This window comes from Carassius auratus, chromosome 2 (genome assembly GCF_003368295.1).
Source record: "Carassius auratus strain Wakin chromosome 2, ASM336829v1, whole genome shotgun sequence".
Taxonomy (NCBI): domain Eukaryota; kingdom Metazoa; phylum Chordata; class Actinopteri; order Cypriniformes; family Cyprinidae; genus Carassius; species Carassius auratus.
The window spans coordinates 21,513,928-21,539,610 of NC_039244.1; the positions used below are offsets into that span (position 1 = coordinate 21,513,928).

General features: G+C 36.2%; 3 protein-coding genes and 1 pseudogene across 4 annotated transcripts; 3 read left to right on the forward strand and 1 right to left on the reverse strand.

Moving 5' to 3' along the window:
* Positions 1-2,312: 2,312 nt before the first annotated feature.
* Positions 2,313-5,879, reverse strand: LOC113120458 (retinol-binding protein 1-like). Its single transcript, XM_026290284.1, has 4 exons — positions 5,746-5,879; positions 5,336-5,514; positions 4,487-4,588; positions 2,313-2,372 (listed from the first exon to the last, which is right to left on the reverse strand). Exons 1-4 carry the CDS (start codon positions 5,819-5,821, stop codon positions 2,313-2,315), a joined length of 417 nt encoding a protein of 138 aa, XP_026146069.1. The 5' UTR covers positions 5,822-5,879.
* Positions 5,880-9,467: 3,588 nt separating this feature from the next.
* On the forward strand, positions 9,468-10,883 carry LOC113120466 (retinol-binding protein 2-like). Its single transcript, XM_026290295.1, has 4 exons — positions 9,468-9,591; positions 9,780-9,958; positions 10,425-10,526; positions 10,787-10,883. The coding sequence occupies exons 1-4, from the start codon at positions 9,519-9,521 to the stop codon at positions 10,838-10,840; spliced, it is 408 nt and encodes a 135-aa protein (XP_026146080.1). The 5' UTR covers positions 9,468-9,518; the 3' UTR covers positions 10,841-10,883.
* A 784-nt stretch (positions 10,884-11,667) lies between these two features.
* On the forward strand, positions 11,668-19,613 carry LOC113120483 (coatomer subunit beta'-like). Of its 2 annotated transcripts, none has more exons than XM_026290316.1 (22): positions 11,668-11,770; positions 12,440-12,577; positions 12,707-12,793; positions 12,911-13,037; positions 13,471-13,619; positions 13,700-13,846; positions 13,941-14,040; positions 14,158-14,300; positions 14,586-14,785; positions 14,944-15,054; positions 15,141-15,229; positions 15,420-15,526; positions 15,610-15,753; positions 16,000-16,130; positions 16,297-16,504; positions 16,635-16,745; positions 16,889-17,103; positions 17,313-17,405; positions 17,723-17,906; positions 18,739-18,813; positions 18,967-19,137; positions 19,218-19,613. In XM_026290316.1, exons 1-22 carry the CDS (start codon positions 11,768-11,770, stop codon positions 19,311-19,313), a joined length of 2,829 nt encoding a protein of 942 aa, XP_026146101.1. In that variant the 5' UTR covers positions 11,668-11,767; the 3' UTR covers positions 19,314-19,613. The 2 variants fall into 2 exon arrangements, with proteins under 2 accessions (XP_026146101.1, XP_026146111.1); XM_026290326.1 differs by having other exon boundaries at positions 18,970-19,137.
* A 2,724-nt stretch (positions 19,614-22,337) lies between these two features.
* LOC113041033 (zinc finger protein 391-like) lies at positions 22,338-24,244 on the forward strand (annotated as a pseudogene).
* Positions 24,245-25,683: the final 1,439 nt, after the last annotated feature.

Sequence of the window (25,683 nt, forward strand, 5' to 3'; positions counted from 1 at the left end):
GATCTTCAACTGCCTAAAAACAAAACAGGGTTCCACCATGGTCCATAATAAAGAATATAAATTATATAAAAACACATCTTGGTAATTTATTGGTCAACATTTGAAATTAAAGCATTTAAAAGCATTCCGCTTAGCTACATCATACAAGATCTGTCATACTGGGCTAGTCATTTTTATCTTTTTTCCTCCCACAATTAGTGAAGATGTTAATGTTGCTATCAGGAAAATTACTGTTTTGTTACAACCTGTCAAAGATATTACAGATAATGGAGACACTTTATTATCAAGACTGTCAGCATGTTCAAGAACTATTGTGGTTGGTCAGGATTTTAAGGAAGACCTTCATTCTTAGACCTAGAAAACGTTTAAATAACTTTAGCTTTTTCATTTAATATCACTTGAATGACTTATTTTATTGTAATCCCCCTCATATGAACATGGAAAGCTGATAACTAAAAAGTAATTTAAAACCACAGTGAATGAAATAGTGAAAGCACCAAAGTTGTATCCTTGTTTTACTAATTCAGATGTTCAATTTTGATGGCTTTTGTTAGAACATTTTACATGTTTAATGGTTTTCAGTCTCATAAAAACATTTATAAGGCACGCAATAATTTATCTGATTAAAGCATATGTACGAGATCAGCTGAACAAATTAAAAATGAATTATGGCACAGAAATCTAATTCAAACTGAATATTTTATATGTTCTTTAATGGCATAAGAGATAAAAATGACTAGTTAAATGCTTACCATTAGAAACCCTTTAAATTACATTGACAGCATTCTTCCATTACAGTTTCACTGGCTCAACCAGCTTAAATAAAACCTTCTCAATTAAGAAAAATGTATTAATTAAACTAACTAATTTGTGTTAAATGTCACAGTTTGCTCATTTAAACAGCAATGTTTTCCTTCTTTGCATCATTTATTCCCACAGACTACCATCACTTATTGTGACAAGCTTGTGTGTGTATTGGGGGCTAAACCCACTGGATTGAAGGAGATTAACTATATTTGGTATTTACCCTAAACCATCTTTTCTTATAGTCTACACACTTCTTTGCCCTCGGTCAACAATTACTTTGTTTTTGGAAACCGTGAGTCAGGGTAAAAAAAAACCTAATGCTACAAATGACATGTGATTACCAATGAGAATTAGTGGCTCATTGTGCAGGATCGCCAGGACATTATTGTCATTACATGGCTATTGTGCTCATTTAAAACGTTAACAACAGATGTTCGACCACATCTGTGCGACATTTTCTTTAATTCGCCCAAACAACCCCTTTGGCAAAAGGAAAAGGGGGTTTTCAAGAATCTATTTTAGGTGCACATCGCCACCTGCTGATTAAAAGTGCAATTTATAACGTTAAAAAAAAAAAAAAAGCAGTTTTGAAAAGCACATGGACACCTAAAATGAAAGTTATCGATTCAGATGAACTTTGACCTGAAGAATTAAAAACAAAAAAGACTGTGTTTTGTTTTATAATTGTTGAAGGCAGCTGGAGTTGTGGGCAAGCAGGTTTTCACAAAAGTCTTAAGCCACTGTTGTATAGTTGCACCCCCTACTGGAAAAGACAGAGCTTTGTATCCATTCATCCTGCTGTCATCAGACTATCTCTTTGCATTTATGCATTTGTTTGAAGTGTCTTTCTAGACAACTCATCAGAGAAAGCTTATTCCAAATCAACGATTACTTTAGTTAACAGACGTCCATTAAATTCATGTGTGTGTGGGTTTGGTATGTTTTAGTGCCCTAGTAACTAAGATTAGCCCCCTAACTGAGAGCTTTACTGCTGTCTAAAAATACTTTAACATCTGATGATCTTTCTGGCTGAAGAAGCGAAGATGGGTCTTCACCTCGCAGCAAAATGAGCACTTTTCTTCTCTTCAGAAGCAGAAAGAATATGAATGGGAGGGGAGATGATATGATGAGGGTCAGTACAACTGCACTGCTGCATCTTTTGTAGATTATGATGCTGACAGACTCAGAAAATGTGCGCTGAAATTGTACTCTTGAAATCACAAATTGATGGAATAAAGAAAACTGACAAGAATTGTGCAGATGTTTGTGATCTTTCAGCTAATGCAGGGGTTTTCTGTATGTTTGAACAAACACGTTGGAGGAGTGAACATGTATATTTTTGTGTTCCCATTTTATTTTCTTTGACAAAGTTTTCACCATACATCGTTTACATGAGGAATGAAAAAGACATAATAGCTTAACTTTAAAATGGCTACAATTACTTTTATTAGTAGGCAGAAATGATCACATTTCTTCACAGTAGAGCACTTGTGGTTCAAGGCACATCAGTCAAGAACTTGTTTCTTAAAAACTTGTTTGCAAACCACTCCACAGACTCGCAATTCCTGCAAAATAAAAAATAAAATAATAATAATAAAAAACTCAAATTTTCTTTTAAGGAAAGGAAAGGACATTACATACATTTAATAGCATAAATGTACTTTTATAAATAAAAAAAAAGTCCAACTAAATGTTGACCTCCTTTTTTAAATTTACTGTACAATACATATACGTGGAAAATTAATTTGAGTTATACTACAGTTTGTTTTTGTTTTGTTTTGTTTTTGCTGTAGGCTACATTTGATCAAATAGATTCAGCCTTAGCAAGCCCTCCCTCTGGAGTCGATTAACGCGTATACTCTTTATGAGTCATTTTCTCCTGATAACCCTGAAAAGAACTTAAATTACACTTTCCGTTTTGATCGTACAGATAAGAGCAATACATCAATCGAATCTGTAAAGGGTCTACCTTTTTTGTATACGGACATAATAACAACAAAACTTTGTGCATTTATAAAATAAAGATGACAAACAAGGTGTGCTGTCTGCCGCCTTTGTCTGCGCTCATCTTCATTTACAAACACACTATTAAAATGAACTGTAACTCAGTGAATACTCAACAAAGAGACTTGAAAGATATATCAAGCCTGATATATCTACTTTTAAACTCAACAAGTGCTGCCGAAAACAAATATTCTGTGATAAAGTAATCCATATGAAAACAATGTGATGTCCGTTTTTCACGTCTCCCTTTATTATCTTCTAATGTGACCATGCCCCCCGCGCTGAATGCTCTATTCAGATTATAATGCTTCAAACTGAAGCGCGCGGCTTGAATACGCCCACACAGAAGAAAACGCAGCCAGACTGTTCTTCAAGTTCTTTTATTTTACTGTTTGCTTCGCGAACAGAGGAACAATACATAATTCACCCCAAACAGATGTGATGTGGTTGAGGATTTGAGATTTGAATTTCCTCAGAAAAAAAGAATGAAGCACTTTATTCAGCAGAAATCATAAACATGAGTAATTCTCTTTTTATTTATTTATATACTTGCATTAGTTTTCACATAACGTGTAAACACTTTTTCCAAACTATAATTCCTGACTATAATTCCTGGGGAGTCGTGGCCTAATGGTTAGAGAGTCGGACTCCCAATCGAAAGGTTGTGAGTTTGAGTCCCGGGCCAGCAGGAATTGTGGGTGGGGGGAGTGCATGTACAGTTCTCTCTCCACCTTTAATACCATGACTTAGGTGCCCCTTGAGTAAGGCATTGAACCCCCAACTGCTCCCCGGGTGCAGCAGCATAAATGGTTGCCCAGTGCTCCGGGTGTGTGTTCACAGTGTGTGTGTGTGTGTGCGCGCGCACTTTGGATGGGTTAAATGCAGAGCACAAATTCTGAGTATGGGTCACCATACTTGGCTGAATGTCACTTCACTTCACTTCTTAAATGCATAATCAAGTGAAACATTATGAAGGTTCAGTAACAATATACTATACCATTCAAAAGCTTGATGTAAATAATATAAATGTAACTGTAACCAATGTAACAAACAATGCTGTTCTTTCAATTTACCATTGTTCTGTATGTGTTTTATGGCCTTATTCAAGTGAATTAACATTTTTAGTTTTTCACTAACCACGTATAATTTTTTTTTTTCTCAAAAACACAATCATGTACATACATGCTGCTCACATATTATTATAGCCCAGTTTGTGCTGATCACAGTGAGATTAGACCTTAGCCATTTAGATGTTTATAAGAAACTGAAAAAAGCAGGCAGAACCAGACTTCTCCAGGCCCCCAAAATACCCTTAGACTCCAGAGGGTTAAGAGACTTCTTTTAGAAACATTATAAAACTCTTACCGACTCTGAACACTTGATTGGTAGTGTAAGAGTTTTTAGGTAACAGTTATTTAGCAGCTACTGTATTATGGACAAATATTTGAACACAGAATGTTGAGTAATAAATGAAGTATATTCCAGGCTGCTGTATAATGAAGTCACTAAATGGATTTCAGCGTATACACATTTTAAATGTGTTTGTTATTGTAATGCGTGACTGCTTTAGTAATGATGTTATCTTATTACACTGTTGACTACACAAACAACAAGAAGCAGCCAAGTGTGACCTTTCATAAAACAACAGAGCATGTCCTCATTTATACAAACTTACCACATGTAATTCATCCCCTTTCACCCACTGGGTCCAGCCCCTTCCATCCTTTTCTCCTTTCTGTACACACACCAGTTTGTCTCCCTCCCAGTTTACCATGGTCTACAAAACAAGGACAAATGCACGCCGGTGAGAAAGATGAAGCTGATATTGACTGAGACAGAGAATAGAGAATAAATTTGCCAAAAACAGCACTTTGAAATGTACTTCTATTTTTAACTTAAATGTGCAAGGCTTCTGGTGTCAGTCATTTAGTTGTTTTAGCTGTACAGTATTAGTTTTATTTTAAAGATTTACTTTTTGCTGGACTTTGTTATTCTTGTTATTTACCTATAGTAGACAATGATGTCTAATGACATTCACAGGAAACATTTTTTGACAACATATAACACCAATAAATGTCTTATTGAATACTGAACAAAAAGAACACAAACACTGTACTACCATTCCTACACTGTAAAAAGGTGTATGATTTACTTTGAATCAAATTTTCAACACATTTCACAAATAATTACAAAGAAATGGCAAGTAACATTGGATGAAATAGTTTGAAATAGAACGACTGAAACATTATTTTCGTGTTAAATACACCATAATTATCTTCACCGACTTTGAAAATGATGTTATACAGTGTATACAAGTTGACGTAAAGTTCCCGAGCACCAGGTGTTTGTGGCATTAACCCGAAAACCTCGTGGATTTAAGATTCAGCGGGTCATTGTATGTAAATCTCGATCTAATCCAATTTAAGCAGTTCAAAATAGTTTTCCATTTAAATGCATTTATGATCTTACATTTTTGTTTAGTTGCACTTCAAGTTGAACTTTTATAAATAAGGAGGTCACTTACCATACATTTCCTATCATCTACACCAACCAAATCCTCCTCAAACTCCTTTCCAACATCAAACTCCACATGGTAGTTCCTAAAGGTGGTGAGAGTCTTGATATTAAAATGATCACCATTCTGAGCAATCTCCTTATCAAAGATGAGATAGCTGGCAATTTTTCTGATGACAACATTCACATCTGTAAGTTGAATACATATAAAACTGGTCAACCATAGCCGTATGTTCTTCCAAATAATATAATCAGGTCTGCCAAGGATCTAAAACGTCTACAGACATGTATTTTTTCTTGCTTTGACTGTTTCCAACTGAATATATATATTGCAATATCTCACATACCTCGTTCAGCATAGAAAATTAATTTCACAGGAGTAGAATGAATAAATAAATAGAAAATGAAATATTAGCCTACCTAGTGCTTCCATGTATTCATCAAAGTTTTCATTACTTGTCAATTTCCAGAATCCATTCATGTCTACGGGAGACATATTTGCTTCTTTTTTTTTTTTTGCGTTTGCCCTCTGCTCTGATGTTTCAGTGTTTCAACATTAAGGTGCAGTGTGGTGTCTCAAATCACAGGACACGTTGTAATCCTAAAGCCAATTAGGACTTTTGGATTATCTCAAAGAGTGGAGTGTCTGATGTGGATTATTTATTTAGTTTTTTTGTACAGGAGCTCTGTCTGGAGTGAACTGATGCATCTTGTGAGCTCATGTCAGTCAACACATGTGAACAGACAGACATGTCAGTTTATAACTGTTTTGATTCTCAGCCTGTCAGCAGCACAACAGTCAGTCAAAGTAACAATCACAATGCTGTCAAACAAGCTTCCATATATGCCTATACAGACACCAGAAAGAGAGAGAGAGAGAGAGAGAGAGAGAGAGAGAGGTAACTGTTCATTGCACAAACATGAGGTGAAGACCTGTCAGTAATGAGGCCAGGCTTGAGACGTCTTCCTGACTATAAATAACTATAAAGTGTTAACAGTGAAATGTAGAATAAAAGATACAGAACTGTCATGATGAGCTTTTGTTACTTTTCAGATCATGGCCTACTTAATCTTCCACAAACTACAGGAGAGCTCCTAAGCCAACAAAACCTGTCTTGTTGTTTCCACACTACCATGCCAAATTCCACATTTTGGAACAGCATTTATTTAGAATAGAAAAATAAATATTTCAGAACAAATCTTTCGGACCTCAAAATTTATGTAAAAAATAATTAAAGAATAAATCCCTGAAAAATAGAAATTTATGTCATTCATTCATTCTTTCTTTCTTTTTTTTCTTTTTTTTGAAACAGGAAAAGCTGGATTTTTAGATTCCTCTCATTGTCTTATGGACATCAGAAAAGGCCTGCCATATGTTAAGGACTAATACCAAATTCTTTCTTACTCTAATAATCGTTCTACTTTCTCACTTGCCTGTTTTATGACACCCTGAAAGAAGCATTCAAGATAAAGTCTGACTCATAAATCAACGCAAAGTGTTGGAACAGTGGTGACAGAATAAAGTGTAGCCTTTGGGAATTCTGATCTTCTGAACATCAAATGCTGGAATTGGTCCTTGTTCTTCTTGACATATTTCTTTGCTGCTTATCTTGTCTTCCATGCTTAACAGTAGAGTACAAATACAGAATTTCTCTGATCACAGGAATGAAGATCAAATACACTGATGTTGTATAACCTCCCACCTACTCGCCCCATTTTCAAGTAGCCCCTTCACTGCAAAACACAACATCCAGAGGGCATGTTGGATCCACATCTAGGGAGAGGAGATTGGTGAGTTTAGGGGTGGAGATCTGGGAGATGGGTGGGTTTAGGAATCATGGGGTGGAGAGGGTAGGTTTAGGTATATGTAAGGTGGGAGGAGTTGGATCTGGATCCAACCATGCCCCCTGGATCTTGTGTTCTGCAAACGAGGACCATCTCCCCTTTTCTGGCAGCATCTCAGTGGGTGATAGATTTATAATATTGTTTATGCACTATGCAAATTAACGGACTGTTTCCAAATTCATAATGAACAGAGACGAGCAATAATTCATAGACATCTTTCCGTAGGTATTAATTAAGTTGGTAATTTATTTTTACACTTTTATATGCTGATCGATCTTGTGTAGAAGACATTGCACAATTGAAACGACTCTCCCCACTGATTCTTCTCAAACAAGAGAATAAAAAATAGCTGTGTATGGGTAAACTACCAGCAAAGCTTCCACGGGTCAGTAAGTTTTTTTTATTTTTTCAGTTCTTTCCTTGTTCTTTTATTCAAAAAAAGACAAATACATTGATCGAAGGTGATCAAAATTTCAAATAAATGTTTTTTTTTTTTAGTTTTTTTAGTTTTGTTTCTTTTTAACATAGTCATTATACTATTATTATGCTATTATTATACTATAGTCATAACATAGTCAACATTTTACAAAATTACAGTTTTTACAGTGTGCTATCAAAAAAAAGACTTGGCAAGAAAAAGAGACATAAACAATAATATAAAATAAATGAATGAATAAATAAACATTTATTTGGTATTTTTTTGTTAATCAATTCTGCACTTCATTAAAATAATAATAATAACAATAATATGTTAATAAGTGAAGGTATTATGTGGCATCAAGAGATAAAGCAGAACTGAACTTAAAACATTTATAGGCCTATGTATGTTTTGTAGTTTACAGCTTTTTCTAAATATTTTTATTTTTAATAAGTTAGGTTCAACTCGTGTTTTTAAGTCTAATTTAATTTAAGTTGAAATTACCTAGCTGCTAAGTTGACTGTACAGTGGTGAAATTTCAGCAGTGTCACTGGTGCAATAACAAACCTTCTGAATGATAACCTAAAAAAATTATTACAGAAATTAACTTAGTGAATTTTTTTTTTCCTAGTTATAATTTCTATGATGTATAATAATTGGTGACTGTTACTCAAAAGACAACAGGAATAAACCTATATAAAAATGGAGAAATCTTTACATCACTTGAATGAGCTTGAAGAACATACCTAAAAGGGGTAACATTGTGTCATAGCCTATAATTTTGATGCCATAATGTAAAATGCTTTATGAAATAGAAAGAAGAGGAGCTCACACATCACAAGGCACTTTATTAAACATTTTAGTCAGTTATAATGAAATAAAGAGTGGTAACATTTTGATAGCTAATGTTATATAAATATTTACTTGTCAGATTCAGTGACCCTAGCCAACTGCAATCAATCAAACTGTAGACCACCGACATCATTGGGTAATTACAGTAAACAGTAATAAGAATAAAGATAAGACCTATATTTATCACACAATCAGAATATGTTTTACATAACAAAAGCAAAAACATCTCATAAGGAAACCATTCTTATAGGCTACCACATTAGCAGACAACAGCAGCATTACTTCACCCAAAATATTTTCTACTTAATTTTTAGACACGTTTTTAATTAAGATATTCATTTTAATTAAATATTAATTCACTTTTAATGCTCCTTATTTCAAAATGTACAGAAATACGTGCATTCATGTAATTTAGTTATGATTATTTCATTTATTCACTATAGGCTACAATTTATTACTAGTGTCTCATTTCAGTTTTAGTTTTGTGTTTATTCCAGTTTATATGAAAAGGTTCACTTAGCGTGGATTAAAATTCTTATGAAGACTAAATCATTTTCACTGAACGTGTTAAAAATAAGTTTGTTAAAGTTGTTGTGGGCATGGTGGTGGTGATGTTGAAGGCTGTGGTTCTGTAGTTCGTTTATAGACTAAGTTTAGCTTTAAAGTTGCACTTATATTTTGGCTTTAAAATTCATAAAAGTTATATTATTTTGTGGAGATTATCTTGATGCACAAAACGTGTAAATTTCCTAAACTGTGATTGAAAACAGAGCTTATGTTTTATGATAATCTGGGAACAAGTGCTATTCTTACAGTTGATCCGCATACAAAGTGACGTCAAAGTTCGCCCACTCTATATTCAACCCAACGTCCTTACCCAACAGGCTCAATCCAGCATTTGGGTTAAAAAAACAACCCAGCATTTTTAGAGTGTTCTCTCCCATTATATCATAGATCTCTCTTATCATCACTCTGGCCTCTCCCCTCATTGTGAATGAACAGTTAAGTATAAAAGCTTTGGTGCACCTCTTCACTTTACCTGGCATAGCGCCTGAACTCCAGAGCTCGTCGCACAAACATGCCTGTGGATTTCACTGGAAAATGGGAGCTGGAGTCGAACGAAAACTTTGAAAATTACCTTAAAGCACTTGGTAAGTCTTATCAGTTGTCTCTTACCATAGGTCAACAAAGTAGAAATAGGAGAAATCTGTGCCATTTCCTAATTCTGATGTAGTTTGCAGGTTTATTAAAATTTGGCCAAATTAAAAATATATATATATATGATATAGATTATAACATGGAAATGACCATGCCAAGTTAAAAATATTTACTCTCATAGACATTGACTTTGCCATCCGCAAGATTGCAGCCCGCCTCACTCCAACAAAGACCTTTATCCAAGATGGGGACAACCTTGTGATTACGACACAGAATGCCATCAAGAGCTATGAGCTGAGCTTCACTATTGGAGTTGAAAAGGAAGAATTTACTAAGGGATTTGACAACAGGATGCTAAAGGTGAACTATTTATATTTAATATTTTCCGATCCTCGTCTAATAACATAATGCTATGTTTAACCTGTTGGCTACGATCTCAGTAAGTTTGTTCAGTGATGAATACAGTAAAACAAATAGAGCTCATGTTTCAACTTTTGCTCAGAGGAACAAAATGCATTTGTTATTTTGTTTGTTTTTTGAGGCCATCTGAATACAGCTATCTGCCAGAGTAAAATCTCAATGAAAATGTGTGTGTGTGTGTGTGTCTGTATATATATATACACAGTATATATATATATATATATATATATATATATATATATATATATATATATATATATATATATATATATAATGATCAGTAGACTATATATATATATATATATATATATATATATATATATATATATATATATATATATATATATATATAATAAGTAGTAAACATATGAAAATAAATATATATTTTTTTTTTTTACATACACAGACTCTGGTGACCTGGGAAGGGGACAAATTGGTTGCCATCCAGAAAGGTGAGAAAGCCAACCGTGGATGGAAACACTGGATGGAAGATGACAAACTTTATCTGGTGAGCATTCAGTCAGAGGATAATAATAACCTGAATAATGTTAGAATCGGCATTATTGATTAAATGAGTTTTATTGATTTCAGTTTTTATGAAATTTCAAATTAAGGAGTTTAATGGAAAAAAAAATATTTTATGCTAATTATCTCAGACCAGCCCCCTCCCCCCACCCCATATGCCCCACCCCACACCCCTGCACTATTCCTGCTTTGCTTTGTATTCATAATGGATATGTTTTGACCTCATGATCACTTCAATTTCAGGAGCTGACATGTGAGGACGCTGTATGCCTGCAAGTGTACAAAAGAAAAGACTGATTTGTCATGTTATTCAGTTCAAGTCTATCAAAATCAAGCTGTGTATTAACCTAAATAAAGACAATGAGATGTTATGGCTCATCATTTCTTGTGAACGTTACTTAGTTAAATTTGTTATTTGTTGTTTTCTCTCTCCTTTGCTCACACAATCATAAAACCACACAAACATTTTTTATACAAATAGATATTAATTGATGATATGCATGATTTAACACAACAATATAGAGCTATAATTAATTTCCCAATTTTGAGCTAAAAACATTTTACATATACTGGATGACTATTAAAGATCAAATCAATACTAAAACAGTCGAGCACATATCTAAAGCAAACTATATTTTTTATTAATTATAGTTCATTAGGCTATACAAATTATCCAACTACTGTTTTATATTTATAATAATTATAATTAGATGGTAGAAGATACACATTTAGATACACTGTAGAAAACCAACAATTGTGTAATTGTACTTTTGACTCAAGGCTATTCTTACTGAGATGTAGCCATTGTAACAGGTTCTTTGTATGACTACTAGCCTTAAAATTGATCATAAACATTGATATATTAACCTTTTAAGATCATACTGCGGTGAGGCTTTTCAGGGACATTTCAGCATGTATTTTTGGCGTGTTATTCATCTTAAGTACACTGAAGGTGATACCAGTTTTGGCTTTACAGGAGAGGGCAAGCGCCTATCGCCATGCTGCATCCCTAAAAAGCCGAGTTTAACCGAAATTACCCGAAACACTCCGAAGCCGTCCGAGTGTCACGTCAACGCTTCCGACGTCTAGCTCATGGGCTTTGAGGAAGTTCCACGTCACATTTGCCTGCCGTGCACAAAACTGCAGCCGAAAGAACACATCAGACTCTCGGTGGATGATATAAAATACTACAGGTGAAGGAGACCAAAACCAGCAAACACAAACATGGTAAGTTTTGCGCCAGTCTCTATATTATTGGCAATATTACAGCTGGTTTGCAGAATTTGTGTAAAAATACGCTTTGAGTAACGTTAGCTCGCGCTGTTAGCTTTGAAGGCCCTTACACTGGCCACATAGACAACTCCATCATTCAGTCAGTCTGTGAATCATTTATTTATTTTCACTCTTATTCAATATAATACTTGCATTTAAAGCCGTTTACCATTATATGTATTATCAATTAACTGTTAACTGTTCACTTATATGTTGTTATGGTGTGATATATTGTTTTCTGGCTAACAGCTGATGATATCAATGTGTCTTTAGTTATTTAATTACACATTAATAAATAAACAGAATTTGAAATGTGGGTCTGTATATATTCTGTTCAGTAACATGGTAGTTATCTGAAAGAGGATCGATTTTATTGCTTAATGTACTGTAAAGTTTAGCTGCTGCTGTTGCTTTGTCAGACTTTTACCTGGGTGACAAGTAGCAAATGTGTTGTGGAGAAAAACAGTCGAGGTTAAATAACAAAATTTCACCACTTTCTGTTCTTAAAATAGTAAACATTTGTGCATTTTGTATAGACTCTTGTTGATACTACTGTATCCTTGGTGCTGTTAACCAAAGAGATGCTGATTAATCAACTTGTAATTGTCTTGTCTTGTCTTCTAGCCTCTGAGGCTGGACATCAAGCGCAAACTCTCAGCCCGATCTGACCGTGTCAAAAGCGTAGACCTTCATCCATCCGAGCCATGGATGCTGGCCAGTCTGTACAACGGCAGTGTCTGTGTGTGGAACCATGAAACACAGGTGACTAGCAGACCTTATGTTTTTCAGATTTTGCAATATATTACCAACTGATCTTCACATTTATCTTTATGGATACAGCAGTGTGTGTTACATGTTTGTCTAATAGTGTCTAATATTGCTCTTTAATAGACTCTGGTTAAGACTTTTGAAGTCTGTGACCTTCCAGTAAGAGCCTCGAAGTTTGTGGCCAGGAAAAATTGGGTCATTACTGGTGCTGTAAGTGTCTATATGAATAATGATATGCATTATTATATAACAGTTTTTCATACTATTACATGTGTAATAATAGATAAATATATGAAACTTTTAATAAATCTCCTCCCTTTATTGTAGGATGACATGCAAATTCGGGTTTTCAACTATAATACACTAGAGAGAGTACATATGTTTGAGGCCCATTCAGATTACATTCGCTGCATCGCTGTTCATCCCACCCAGCCCTACATCCTCACAAGCAGTGGTATGTATAGATAAAATTTACATTAAGTCTTTATATTACATATGAACATACAGTATATGCATATATTAATATGTATACTATAATTGGTTGGGTCAGTAATTTTTTTTTTTACTTTTATTCATCAAGAATTAATTTTAATTGATCAAAAGTGACAGTAAAGACATTTATAATTTTCCAAATATTTTATGTTTCCAATAAATGCTGTTTTTATTTTTTTGTTTGTTTGTTTTTTTGAGCACCGTATTAATCAGCATATTAGAAACTGAAGACTGGAGAAAAAGTTATTTTATATTGTAATTATATTTCAACCTTGGTGAGCATAAGCCACTTAAAAACATTACAAAATCGTACTAACCCCAAACATTGAAACTGTGGTGTATATATATATATACATTTTTTGTGTTTAACAGTTATTGGATCTGTGTACTTATAGATGACATGTTGATAAAGCTCTGGGACTGGGAAAAGAAATGGTCCTGCAGTCAGGTGTTTGAGGGCCACACACACTATGTCATGCAGATTGTCATCAACCCCAAAGACAACAACCAGTTTGCGAGTGCATCGCTGGACAGAACCATTAAGGTATGACTGAACACTCAAGCTGCTAGTTTGAATCCGACTTCTTACACTTCACCTATAATTTCTTCCGTGTTTTGTTTCAGGTTTGGCAACTGGGCTCTTCCTCTCCTAACTTCACTTTGGAGGGCCATGATAAGGGGGTGAACTGTATCGATTATTACAGTGGAGGAGATAAACCCTATCTCATATCTGGAGCTGATGACAGACTGGTCAAGATTTGGGACTATCAGGTTTATTCGATATTGATTATATTGATATGCTTAATGCAGCAAGTCACTCCTGGCTGTTTATTTACTTCCGTTCTGTGAACTTCTTTCTCTTTAGAATAAGACATGTGTGCAGACGCTCGAGGGTCACGCTCAGAATGTGTCCTGTGTAAACTTCCACCCAGAGCTGCCAATCATCATCACTGGATCTGAGGATGGTGAGTTGTGGCACATCTTCATTATAATGTTATAGATCTTTTAATGATCACTTCATTATAAAACTACACTGCCCTGCTCCTGATGCAAATGTAACTCTCTTTCTTTGTATTATTTAGGCACAGTTCGGATCTGGCACTCAAGCACTTATCGTCTAGAGAGCACCCTGAACTATGGTATGGAGCGGGTGTGGTGTGTGTGTGGCTTGCGCGGCTCCAACAGTGTGGCATTGGGCTATGACGAAGGCAGCATCATTATCAAGGTATTAAAAATAAGACAAAAGCAACACCACGCTGTGTCCTGTCAGTGGTGTGAAAGATTGGTTAAAGCTCTGGACTGTTAATTGGAAAGTCCATAAAAATATTCAGAAGTCATGAAAAACATTAAGCAGTTTTCTGCTTGTGAACAGTAGTGTGTATAGATCTATTTACATGACATTTCTCTGTACTTAAATTAACATGAACTAATTACGTGAACAGCTTTATATAATATAATATATCATGTGGAGAGTTCTCTAGTAGTTAACCGCTTTATATTTGGGTTTTAGCTTGGTCGTGAGGAGCCAGCCATGTCAATGGATACCAGTGGAAAAATCATTTGGGCCAAGCACTCTGAGATTCAGCAGGGTAACCTCAAAGCCATGGGGGATGCTGAGATTAAAGATGGCGAGAGGCTGCCACTGGCAGTGAAAGACATGGGCAGCTGTGAGATCTATCCTCAAACCATTCAGCACAATCCTAATGGAAGGTAAGACAATAACACTTTTTTTATTTATATATATATATATAAATGCTGCTCATTTACATGTCACCTGATCCTTGCTGCTATTTGTTAAAGTAAATATCATTTTACAGTTCTTATATAATTAACATCCAGAGGTTCTGTACTCTTAATTTTGTATTTAGGTTTGTGGTGGTTTGCGGAGATGGAGAGTACATCATCTACACTGCCATGGCTTTAAGAAATAAGAGCTTTGGATCTGCACAGGAGTTTGTCTGGGCCCATGATTCATCTGAGTAAGTACTCTATAAGCATATAGAATAAACATGTAGAAGACAACTGTCAAAAACACTTAATACTGATGTTACTTGTTTTAAATTAGGTATTCAATTCGGGAAAGCAGCAGCGTGGTGAAGATCTTCAAAAATTTTAAGGAGAAAAAATCTTTTAAGCCAGACTTTGGAGCAGAAGGTAAACTGTTTTGCACTTACATCGGGGGCAGTAGTAATCTCTGTATTCATGATTTTATATGCACATGTAGTAAGCACAAAAATTATACATAAGCATAGTATACTGCATACTCGGTTCGTTTCATTACATTTAATGCTGAATGTAGAAAAAGGGAATTATTTTATGTATATGAATGGTTATGTGTTTGCAGGCATCTATGGTGGTTTCTTGCTGGGTGTCCGATCGGTGAATGGCTTGGCTTTCTATGACTGGGATAACACAGAGCTGATTCGCCGCATTGAGATCCAACCCAAACATGTGAGTCAATTGCTCCAGTCCTTCATTATTTTGTCTGCATTTTTTGTGTATCTGGACCAATTGCACATTGCATCTGTTTTCAGATTTTCTGGTCCGACTCTGGGGAGCTGGTGTGCATTGCCACAGAGGAGTCTTTCTTCATCCTGCGCTATATGTCAGAGAAGGTGGCTGCATCACAGGAGACAAATGAGGGGGTTACTGAAGATGGTATCGAAGATGCTTTTGAGGTAGGTGTACATTAGGATTCATATGGAATTCCCTTTGCTCCTTGCCTTTTCTCTTTGTTTGTTCTGAATTGTCCATATAATTCCCCAAAATCACAAAAGAAAATGGGAATGAAATCCTCCAATAAATAATTTACAATACAAGCAGGACTTGTATTAAGATGGTAAATAGAGTCCATTTTAATTTAATATTGACTTCAACGATTTGAAACAATCTTTGGTCCTGATGGTCTGTGTTTGTGTGTGCAGGTCCAGGGAGAGATTCAGGAAGTGGTAAAGACTGGTCTGTGGGTAGGAGACTGTTTCATTTACACCAGCTCAGTCAACAGACTCAACTACTTTGTTGGAGGAGAGATTGTCACTATTGCTCACCTGGACAGGTGCAGTCAAAGTTCCCTGTATCTGAAATATGTTTTTATCATTTTATGTTTGGGATGTATCAATTTAATGCACCCTTGCTTGAATAATTTCTTACTGATAAAGTCTTACTGACCCTAAACTTACGAATGGTAAATATAGACAGAAAACATGACTTATTTTTCTTAGAACCATGTACCTTCTGGGATACATTCCTAAAGATGACCGTCTTTACCTGGGCGATAAGGAGCTGAACATAGTGAGTTACTCTCTTCTGGTGTCTGTCCTGGAGTACCAGACAGCTGTCATGCGCAGAGACTTTGGCATGGCAGACAAAGTGCTGCCCACTATCCCTAAAGAACAGAGGACCAGAGTTGCCCACTTCCTGGAAAAACAGGTAAGACTTTTACAATTGTGTCAGGAAAACCTTGTATAGATTGATTTGGCTGCCAGATGTGTTGTAAATCTAAATGATATTCTGCACATATTCTGTGATATCTAAAGGATCTTTGTCTGTGTGTCTGTAGGGTTTCAAGCAGCAGGCTCTGGCCGTGTCCTCTGATCCAGAGCACCGGTTCGAGCTGGCGCTACAGTTAGGAGAGCTGAAAATTGCTTATCAGCTAGCAGTAGAAGCTGAGGTTTGTTATTATATGCCAGTGGTACAGCCCCCTAGTGGTGGCCAAGCTCAATTGCTTAATACTTTATTTATTTTTACATTTATTGAATATGCTGCTAAGCTAATATGATGAAGGTGTCTAATGTTACTGCTTTTCTTCTGTAGTCAGAGCAGAAGTGGAAGCAGTTGGCAGAGTTGGCCATCAGTAAGTGCCAGTTTAGTTTGGCACAGGAGTGCCTCCATCATGCACAGGACTATGGAGGACTTCTGCTCCTGGCCACAGCATCTGGCAACGCCGCTATGGTTGCCAAGCTTGCAGAAGGGGCAGAGCGTGATGGCAAAAACAATGTTGCCTTCATGACCTATTTCCTGCAGGGAAAGTAAGTATCATAGGAGAAAAGAACTTTGCCAGCTGAAATACAAATAGAAATATGTTGAGTAAAGATGTTTTACTTTTGTGGATTTTCATTTAATAGTCTACTATTAATACTAACACTGATGGAGGGAGTCATGTTTCGGTCACAGATTGTTCTTTTTAAATATAGTTGTTTCTTTTGGTGATTTTTGCATTGTTTGTTTTTCTTGCCAGACTGGACAACTGTTTGGAGCTCCTGATCAAGACAAATCGTCTGCCAGAAGCAGCCTTTCTTGCCCGCACATATCTGCCCAGCCAAGTGTCCAGGTCTGTGTTCACTGCCACAGCAGTATCCACAGCAAGGAAACAACTTTTATTTTGGATGGGCATAGAACGTACTACTAGAAGAAGTAATATGGATAGAAAATATGCACAATATGCTAATATTCTGTTCAGCTTACAATTAGAAAACACTGTAAGATTTGACTTGATCTTCTGTTTCCAGTGTGACAAACCTAAAAATGAATCTCTCTGACTTGTTCGATCAAACTCATAAAAATTAAAACAATTTAAATCAAATTAATCATTTTTTTTTTAAATGTGAAATGTTATCTTTACGGTTCTTTAACTGAGTTTGTTAACAGGGTGGTGAAGCTTTGGAGAGAGAGCTTGTCTAAAGTGAATCAGAAAGCTGCAGAGTCTCTGGCAGACCCCACAGAGTATGAGAACTTATTCCCAGGCCTGAGAGAGGCCTTTGTGGCAGAGCAGTATCTGAGAGAGACCTGCCTCGGCAAAACCAGACCTGCCACTGACTACCCACTGGTCACGGTAAGAAAATGGTTCTTTGAATTTTGTTTTTTATTTCATTTTGTCTCAGTAGAATATTTATATGCGTTTGTTATTAATATTTTGAATTATCTTTTTTATATGTTCAGTTTTAGTTTTTCCAGTATTTCCATTTAGTGTTTTCATTTATTTTTATTTTGGTTTTAGTAATTGTAGTACTTGTAAGATGTTCATCAAATTTGTATATTTTATTTCAATGACCAAAAAACATTTAAGTTTTACTTTTAATTAATACTGTTTACTTGTATGAGATCCAAGCAGTGCTTTTGCAGGCTATTAACTCACTGACCTATGCAAGTCAAATCAAAACTAGCAAATATAGCTAGATTACAACCCATGGGGAATACTATATGTGACCATGGACCAAAAAAACAGTCGTAAGGGGTAAAATTTTCAAAAATTCATCATCTGAAAGCTGAATAAAAAAGCATTCCATTGTTTGTTAGGATAGGACAGTATTTGGCCGAGATACAGCTGTTTGAAAATCTGGAATCTGAGGGTATTAAATAGAGAAAATCACCTTTAAAGTTGTCCAAATAAAGTTCTTAGCAATTCATATCACTGATCAAAAACTAAGTTTTAATATATTTACAGTAGGAAATGTACAAAATGTCTTAAAGACGTATATCTTAAAACTTTTGTGGTGCAGGGTCACATATTTTAAAACCATTACAATAATAATGCTTGATCAAGGAGTTTGAAAACTGATGATCACTGCTTAATGCTCAAAGTCTGTCTGTGTGCATTTAAAAAAAAAAAATCCATTTGTGTATAATGTGCCATTATAATTAAAGTCATTTTTTTCTTTCTTTAGCCCAATGAAGAAAGGAATGTGCTGGAGGAGGCCACTGGTTATGAACCCAAGGGAATTATCCCCACTCCCACACAGGTAGGTGTGTGTGTGTGTGTGTGTGTATTTATCAAACACTCGTTTTTTTGATGGTATTACACTACAGCCCATGATACCAGAGCAAATGGGTGGTCTAAAGAGCTCACATATATCTTTGTGCATGAACTAATCAAATGGTCTATGTCTGTTCAGCAGGTGAAGGATGCAGAAGACGACCCAGAGGATGTGGGTGTTTTGGCCTCGGTGACGGCAGCCGTCTCGGCTCCGGTAGTTGCAGCGGTGCCTACTGTGAGTCATGCAGAATCCCAGCCTGCTGAGAAGACAAAGAAAGAGCTTCCCAAAGTGACAGCAGCCGAACAGAAGGTATTTGGTCAAATATATTGTTAAAAAAAAACATACTGACATCAGACATGATGTAACCTCACTTTCTGGTTTATTTTAAGATTATTGATGAATTGGAGGATGATTTGGATAACATGGAGCTTGATGACATTGACACCACAGACGTCAATCTGGATGACGACTTCTTAGACGACTAAACCCTCAGCACTGAAGCATTACGTTTATTTAAGTGACCAAACCTTTTTTTATTTGTTCCTGTTAGACCTGGAGAGCTGAAGTCTAGGGTGAACTGGACTGAAAATAAATAGGTCTTTTAGGGCATACCACCGATGGAAAGACAAGGAGAAATGTGCTTTATTAATTTTTTTTGTACTTCATTCAGGACCTTCAATTTACATTTTACCTGTACATCAAGGTATATGTTGATTTTTGTGTGTGTTCAACCATGATGAATCATGGCGCCATTATTCATAATAAAGATAAATATTCTACTACAATGATTTGTCCTGTCATAATATTAAGTAAAGAGAATGCACATTAAATAAGGGAGCTTCATCAGGTATTATTTTATTTTGAAATGAATAAGTAGGCATCTGAATGTGAAATGTGCTTTGCAAAATCCAATACTGAAAAATGTTTCAGACTTCAAAAGAAAAAAAGGGGAGATGTTCTTTATTCAGAGACACTTGTAAACCTAGTATCACAGAGACAGAATTTTAACTAAAGGAAGTTTTCTTAGGTAATGACCAAATACAGGTAACTTTTTATGCCATGTTTAGAGGTGGGTAAACATGAGATTAACAAATCAATAATATGAAAATAAGAATAATACTAGACCATCATGAAACTGCTATACAAATTTTTGTAAACATTTTTATCTTAAAATATACTCCCTGAAAAGAAAATCCCAGTTAATTCTATGTTACAGATGATGGGTATGGGTCAACTAGTAATTTTGCATTTCAAATTTAGTTAAAATTAAATCTCTCTGCATAATAAGTAAACTTTTGTCTTTAATCTGGAACAATGGGATTTTCCCCTCAGCTAACATGATTTAAGAATGACTTCAATTATGTTTGAAAATCTTACTGCAATATAAAGTACAAAGACTGCCCATCCAGCACCAGTGTACCTGTTTCACCTTTGATGTTACAGAGCAAAAGACCCATCAGTGGTTTCCTCAGTTCTTATCAATGCTGATAAGAATCTGCAAGCATCATTATTATCTGTAGTGCTGTTCTTTCTGCAGTAAAGGAAACGTTTTTGTAATCCAGTGACTAAAACGTACAGTACACTAGAAAGTTCACATTATATATAAAAAAGAAATTATGCTACACCTTTAAATTTGGTACAGGAATCTTTTAATAAATAGCATCCTGTCCATTAGATGGAGCTAGTGCTCCTAAATGATTAGTATTTGTCAGTTTAACTCATTGCGTAGGCAAGAGAGGAAGAGCACAGCTGTAACAATGGTTTCCTTTGAGAGATCAGTTTGGTGACAGAGGTGTCATTTGTGTCACATTTTTCCAATTTACAAAGCAATTAGTTCATCAAACATGATTGATGATCATCTGTTAACATTATGTACTTTAATTGTTCACCTTGATTGAACTACTGTATGATAATATGGCTGCCACTTTGCCCTTTCCTCATGCTGTCTGCTATGTCTACACTTCCTCTTTAAAAAAAAACTGTTGTTCTAAGATGTTGCCACAGCTTGTGCAAAAGCTGTCTACAGAGCTTCTGGGAGCTCAACAAGTCCCTGGAGTGTCCTGTTTGTTTGAGGGAGACGCACTGTTCTGTTCTTCTATATTTCTCGCTTGGCCTCAGAGGGTGAATCCTCTCAAGACAGCAACTTCAAACCACTCTATGTGGGTAATGCAGAAAGTGAAATGGTAAGTGAGCTGCATTACACTTTACTAAAGAGAAAACTGCATTTATACTTTGATTGTTAACATAACTGTGTCTGAGGGAACTGCTGTGACGCAGGTATAGATTTAGTCAGATTAATCTGTTTTATGAATACAGCAAAGTAGGAGAACAACTTTTCTTCTGATTCTGTGCAACGTGTTATTATCTTGCTGTTTTATAGACTAAAAAGTAATTGAAGTAGAATAGTATTTTAGCCAGTAGAGATTGCTGTAATTTTGTATTAAGTATGCAAAGTCAAATTAAGGTGCTTTCTAGATCAAATCAGGAGGTGGGAATATTTACGCTGAAATTTCTCACTTCCAACCTCAAAGCCTTCGTCATTTCGGGGTCCCTCATCTCTGACACTTGAGCTGATGCAATGCATACTGAAGAATCTAAGGATCCTCAAATGCAAACTTTGGTTTGGGTACTAGACAACTCTGCTTCAGACAAAATGGATATGTTCTGACAGGATCTGGCATCTGGGGTTGTATCTGATATTTCTGGTCTGGAAGCATGATCTAATAATACCTTGAATATGATGCAAGTCACTTTGGATAAAAGTGTTTGCCACACGCGTTAATGTCTATGCTACCACCAACAGCAGTTGGTAGAGAAGGACATATCAGAAGCATTGAACACTATTGCCAGCATCAAGACAGAAGAGGACATCAGTAACATGGTCCAGATGGAGGTCAAATATGAACTAATTGAAGAAAACATAACGGCAAGCATAGAAAACATAATAGATGGGCATACAATGAAGGAAATTGCCTCTGTGTAGGTAAGATGCCCAATGTGTCAGCATGTGTCTTCCTAGTAGAGAACACCTTTTCTAAACATATTCTTGTTTGGAGCTGTCCAATGAAACCAGGAGTGTTTCATCTGCTCATAAAAATTTAAAGACCAAAGATGCCGCCTTAGTACATAAATGCTTTGAAATAAGAAATGTGAAATCAACAGTCAGCCTCTAGATCTATTTTGCTTGCTTAGTCACTGAGTCAAGTTCCTTTGCTTCTCCTAAAAACCGTTGATTTATGCATTATTTACTGCTTCTAGGGACAAGGAAGTAAATTTGTTGCTATATGACAGCATTTCTGCACCCAGCTCCATCTTAAAGAAACACAAAGAATAGAGGTACAAATCTCATACACCTCCCTCGACTACTTACAAATCATTAAGCTCCAACTTTCGTCTAAAATGCGGCATGAGTTTCAAAAGAAAGTTCGATTCCAGAGCCCATGAGAAGGTGCACTTCTTTAAGAAGCCGCACCACTGCTCCACCTGCGGAAAGAGTTATTTAGGTAAATATGGCTCTCCATGTACATGCGGCTACACACTGGCAGGAAAGTGTTGGACTGATCTTATTGCAAGAAGAAGAGAGTGAGAGTGGACTGAGGCCCCACTTGAGGAGCTACACAGGGGAGAAGCCATTGTCCTGCTCGCAATGTGGGAAAAGCTTTTCTCAAAGAATACCCTAAATACTCACCTGCGGTTACATGTAGGCACCCAGCCCCACCAGTGCAATCACTGCAGGAAGCTTTTCAACACTGCGGCAGCTATGAGTGTCCACAGGGCAACCTATACTGGAGATAGGCCTTTTCTGCACCCACAATGTGACAAGAAGTTCATCAATAAGGTTGACTTGGGGAAAAGTCATTCAGCTGTTCTGTGTGTGGGAAGAGTTTCTTGAGAAAGCAAAAACTCAACACTCATCAAACCATTCACCAAGACAACCATCCTTTTCATTGCACAGAGTGTGAGAACAGCTTCAAAAGACTGAGCCACCTTACATCGCACATGAAGATCCATTCCTCTGACACCCCTTACAGATGCACATACTGTAGCAGATCCTTCAAGCAGACCTTTCCATTGCAAGAAGTGTGGTAGGAGCTTTGCTAGGCTCCCAAATCTCAAAGCGCATGAGGTGGTGCCCATGACAAAAGATGTTACAACTGTTCTCAATGTGGTCTGGCCTTCAAGTCCTCGTCTACTCTCAGGAGCCACCTGATAATCCATTCCAAGACTCTGGTAGACTGCACCACCTGTGGCAAAACCTTCAAAAGGCATCAAGACATTCACACCAGGATCAAAGTCCACAAGTGCTCAGAATGTGGAAAATGCCTGAGCTCAGCAAGTTGCCTGAAACTGCACATGCAGGGTCATTTTGGGAAGAAGAAAATGTATAACTGCAACAAATACGAATGGAGTGTGGGGAGAGCTTTAACATGGATTACTCACCAACTACAGCATTGAAAACAGATGGCTCATGTTTGCTCCCATGGTGGGAAGAAGTTTGCATGGAACGAAACACTAAAGACGACATGAGAAGATGCACTCCGAGGAGAGGCCTCACCTCAGTGTGTGGGACAGGATTCATGAGGAGCGATCAACTTCAACAGCATTAGAGAACACATGACAAGAGAAATTAAATGGCAGTAATGTTTTCATTTTGAGTTCTACTGATATTTTTTTTATTGGACATTATATTTTAGTGAAATGAGTTGCTACTAAATTGATGTAACCTGGTAATATGCACAGCATTGTTTTAACATTTTCTCTTGCTACTGAATTATTTACATTTGTCCAGGCATTCTAATGAGACTGAGGATTGAAAATTGAGACATATTGGCCCCCTATTGAGTTCAGTTGAGTGGAAATTTGTTCCAGTTATCACTCCACCAGATGGCAGTCTAGCTTTTGGAGACAGAAATGAATGAACTGTGGTACTAAAAAGGTGCCTGAAAACTCAATGTTGCAGAACCTTCTATAAAACCATGAAATATAAAAGCATTTCAATGTAAAGTAAAAGACAAGACAAAAGTATTGTGCTTTATTGTTTCAGTGTCTCAAGAATATTGTGGATGATGTGTTCTGTCGTTAAAGACATTTATACACTGATGTGATGTTTCTTTTATAAAAGCTTGCATATGTGAAGAATTATACTTTTAAAATAACCCCTCATGTGTTTTAGTTGCCACTTTCCCCTTTCAAAATGAGTCTGATAAAGACATAATGCCACTTAAATATGTAACAACAGTCCACATGTCTGAAAATGAAATCGGATTCTGATGCAAATGGCTTGTATCAGCCAGAGGCGAGGACCAGCTCTGGGATTTAAATATACTAACGCTTCCTCTGGAGCTGCTGTCTTTGCATTAACCCACTCTTGTGCCAAAAAGGTTCAATAATGCCATGAATTGTAAAGAGAAATCATATGGACATACTACTTTGGGGCAGTGTACCAAACTGGATTTTTGATTGGATATTTCTGGTAAAAAGTGTTTAAAAATAGCACATTGCTGCATAATACTAACTCTAGATTCTATATTTTGTGCTTTAACCTTTGAAAGTGGCCACTTGATATACAATTCAGAGATGCACACATAGCCAAGAAATGTCATAAATACTGTGCTATAAATAGTCTGAAATGATATATTTTCATGATAATTATAGTGTCCATGCTGTCAGGAAAGACTCCGTACATGTACTTGATCTTTCCATTTTGTGACAATTTCTCCATATTTCTTTGATTCTGTTTTTTTTTTTTTTTTTTTTTTTTTTTTTTACCAATCAAGTGCTTGCATGTGTATTCCCATTTGGTCATGTGGATGTTTGCAGACTCCGTTTCCACTTCAGCAATTTCATTCCCAGTCGAAGAAATAAACATAGTAAGGAATTCTAAGTCTGGTCAGGGGAGAGTCACACTCTTGTCTCCCTGACAACAGTCACTAGGCAACTAACATTTGTCATCCCTTTTCTTTCTTACCTCATGTCCCGTTTCCAACCATCTGCCTTTAGAGTGAAGCCATCAAACCCTTTCTAATACAACTATAGTTCCTCACCTCAAGGAGTGTCACAGCAAGACTTAACTGCTGGTTTGCTTGCAAGAATCCAGACCTCATCACAACTGCAGGGACAAATCTCAAACACATACCAGGGTATCATAACAAATTGTCTTTATTCTCTCATTTTCAAAGACAGAGTGGATAACATTCATCTATAGTGAGAAACAAGTGAATGGTGCTGCCATGTTTGACCCCAGAACGTTTCCAGAACGTTGTTTTCATTGTTGTTGCATAAGCCTGTGTGGCCAGCCCCCACAGAAATGCTTGGTCCTATGGCATACTGAGTGGATTTCATGAGATCGTGTGTTGATGGGTCTAAAATGTGAGTAGGTGAAAATACAGAACAAAACCTGACCGTCTCTGTGGGATCTGGGTCTCCTCTTATGGCTCAAAATATGCTCACATGGTACCATCCCTAAACACTCTTACAATTCCAGCCAAATTTATATAATTTGTGGTAACCCTCACAATAAGGCGACAGCGATTTTATAGAACATTATTAAACAAACAATCACTTCTAAACCTAATTATTAACTACCTCTAAAATCATATGGAAATAATGGGTTGAAAAGAATGATGTTCCAATCCTGTCAAATAACTTGTATTGTGTTGCTCAATGCATCAATGATTGCATGGTGCTTACCCTTAACACTATTTCAACTTTGACCTTAGTAGCTGACCTTCTAAAGCTTTGACAATGATAACCAGACTCGAAGATACAAGAATCTCAGTGTTTTTCAGAAAAGATTTCACATCCGTAGATGTCTTTTTAAAATACAAAGCAAATAAATAAAAAGGCTAAATGGCA

Excerpts from the sequence above, each read along its gene's own strand:
- LOC113120458 (XM_026290284.1), bottom strand. The coding sequence starts at position 5,821 with ATGTCTCCCGTAGACATGAATGGATTCTGGAAATTGACAAGTAATGAA. Across the intron at positions 4,589-5,335 it reads TAGATGATAGGAAATGTATG|ACCATGGTAAACTGGGAGGG; the intron begins GTAAGTGACCTC and ends CTTGTTTTGTAG. Across the intron at positions 2,373-4,486 it reads AAGGGGATGAATTACATGTG|GAATTGCGAGTCTGTGGAGT; the intron begins GTAAGTTTGTAT and ends TTTATTTTGCAG.
- LOC113120466 (XM_026290295.1), top strand. The coding sequence starts at position 9,519 with ATGCCTGTGGATTTCACTGGAAAATGGGAGCTGGAGTCGAACGAAAAC. Across the intron at positions 9,592-9,779 it reads AAATTACCTTAAAGCACTTG|ACATTGACTTTGCCATCCGC; the intron begins GTAAGTCTTATC and ends TTACTCTCATAG. Across the intron at positions 9,959-10,424 it reads TTGACAACAGGATGCTAAAG|ACTCTGGTGACCTGGGAAGG; the intron begins GTGAACTATTTA and ends TTACATACACAG.
- LOC113120483 (XM_026290316.1), top strand. Across the intron at positions 16,131-16,296 it reads ACTATTGCTCACCTGGACAG|AACCATGTACCTTCTGGGAT; the intron begins GTGCAGTCAAAG and ends TATTTTTCTTAG. Across the intron at positions 17,907-18,738 it reads CTGACTACCCACTGGTCACG|CCCAATGAAGAAAGGAATGT; the intron begins GTAAGAAAATGG and ends TTCTTTCTTTAG.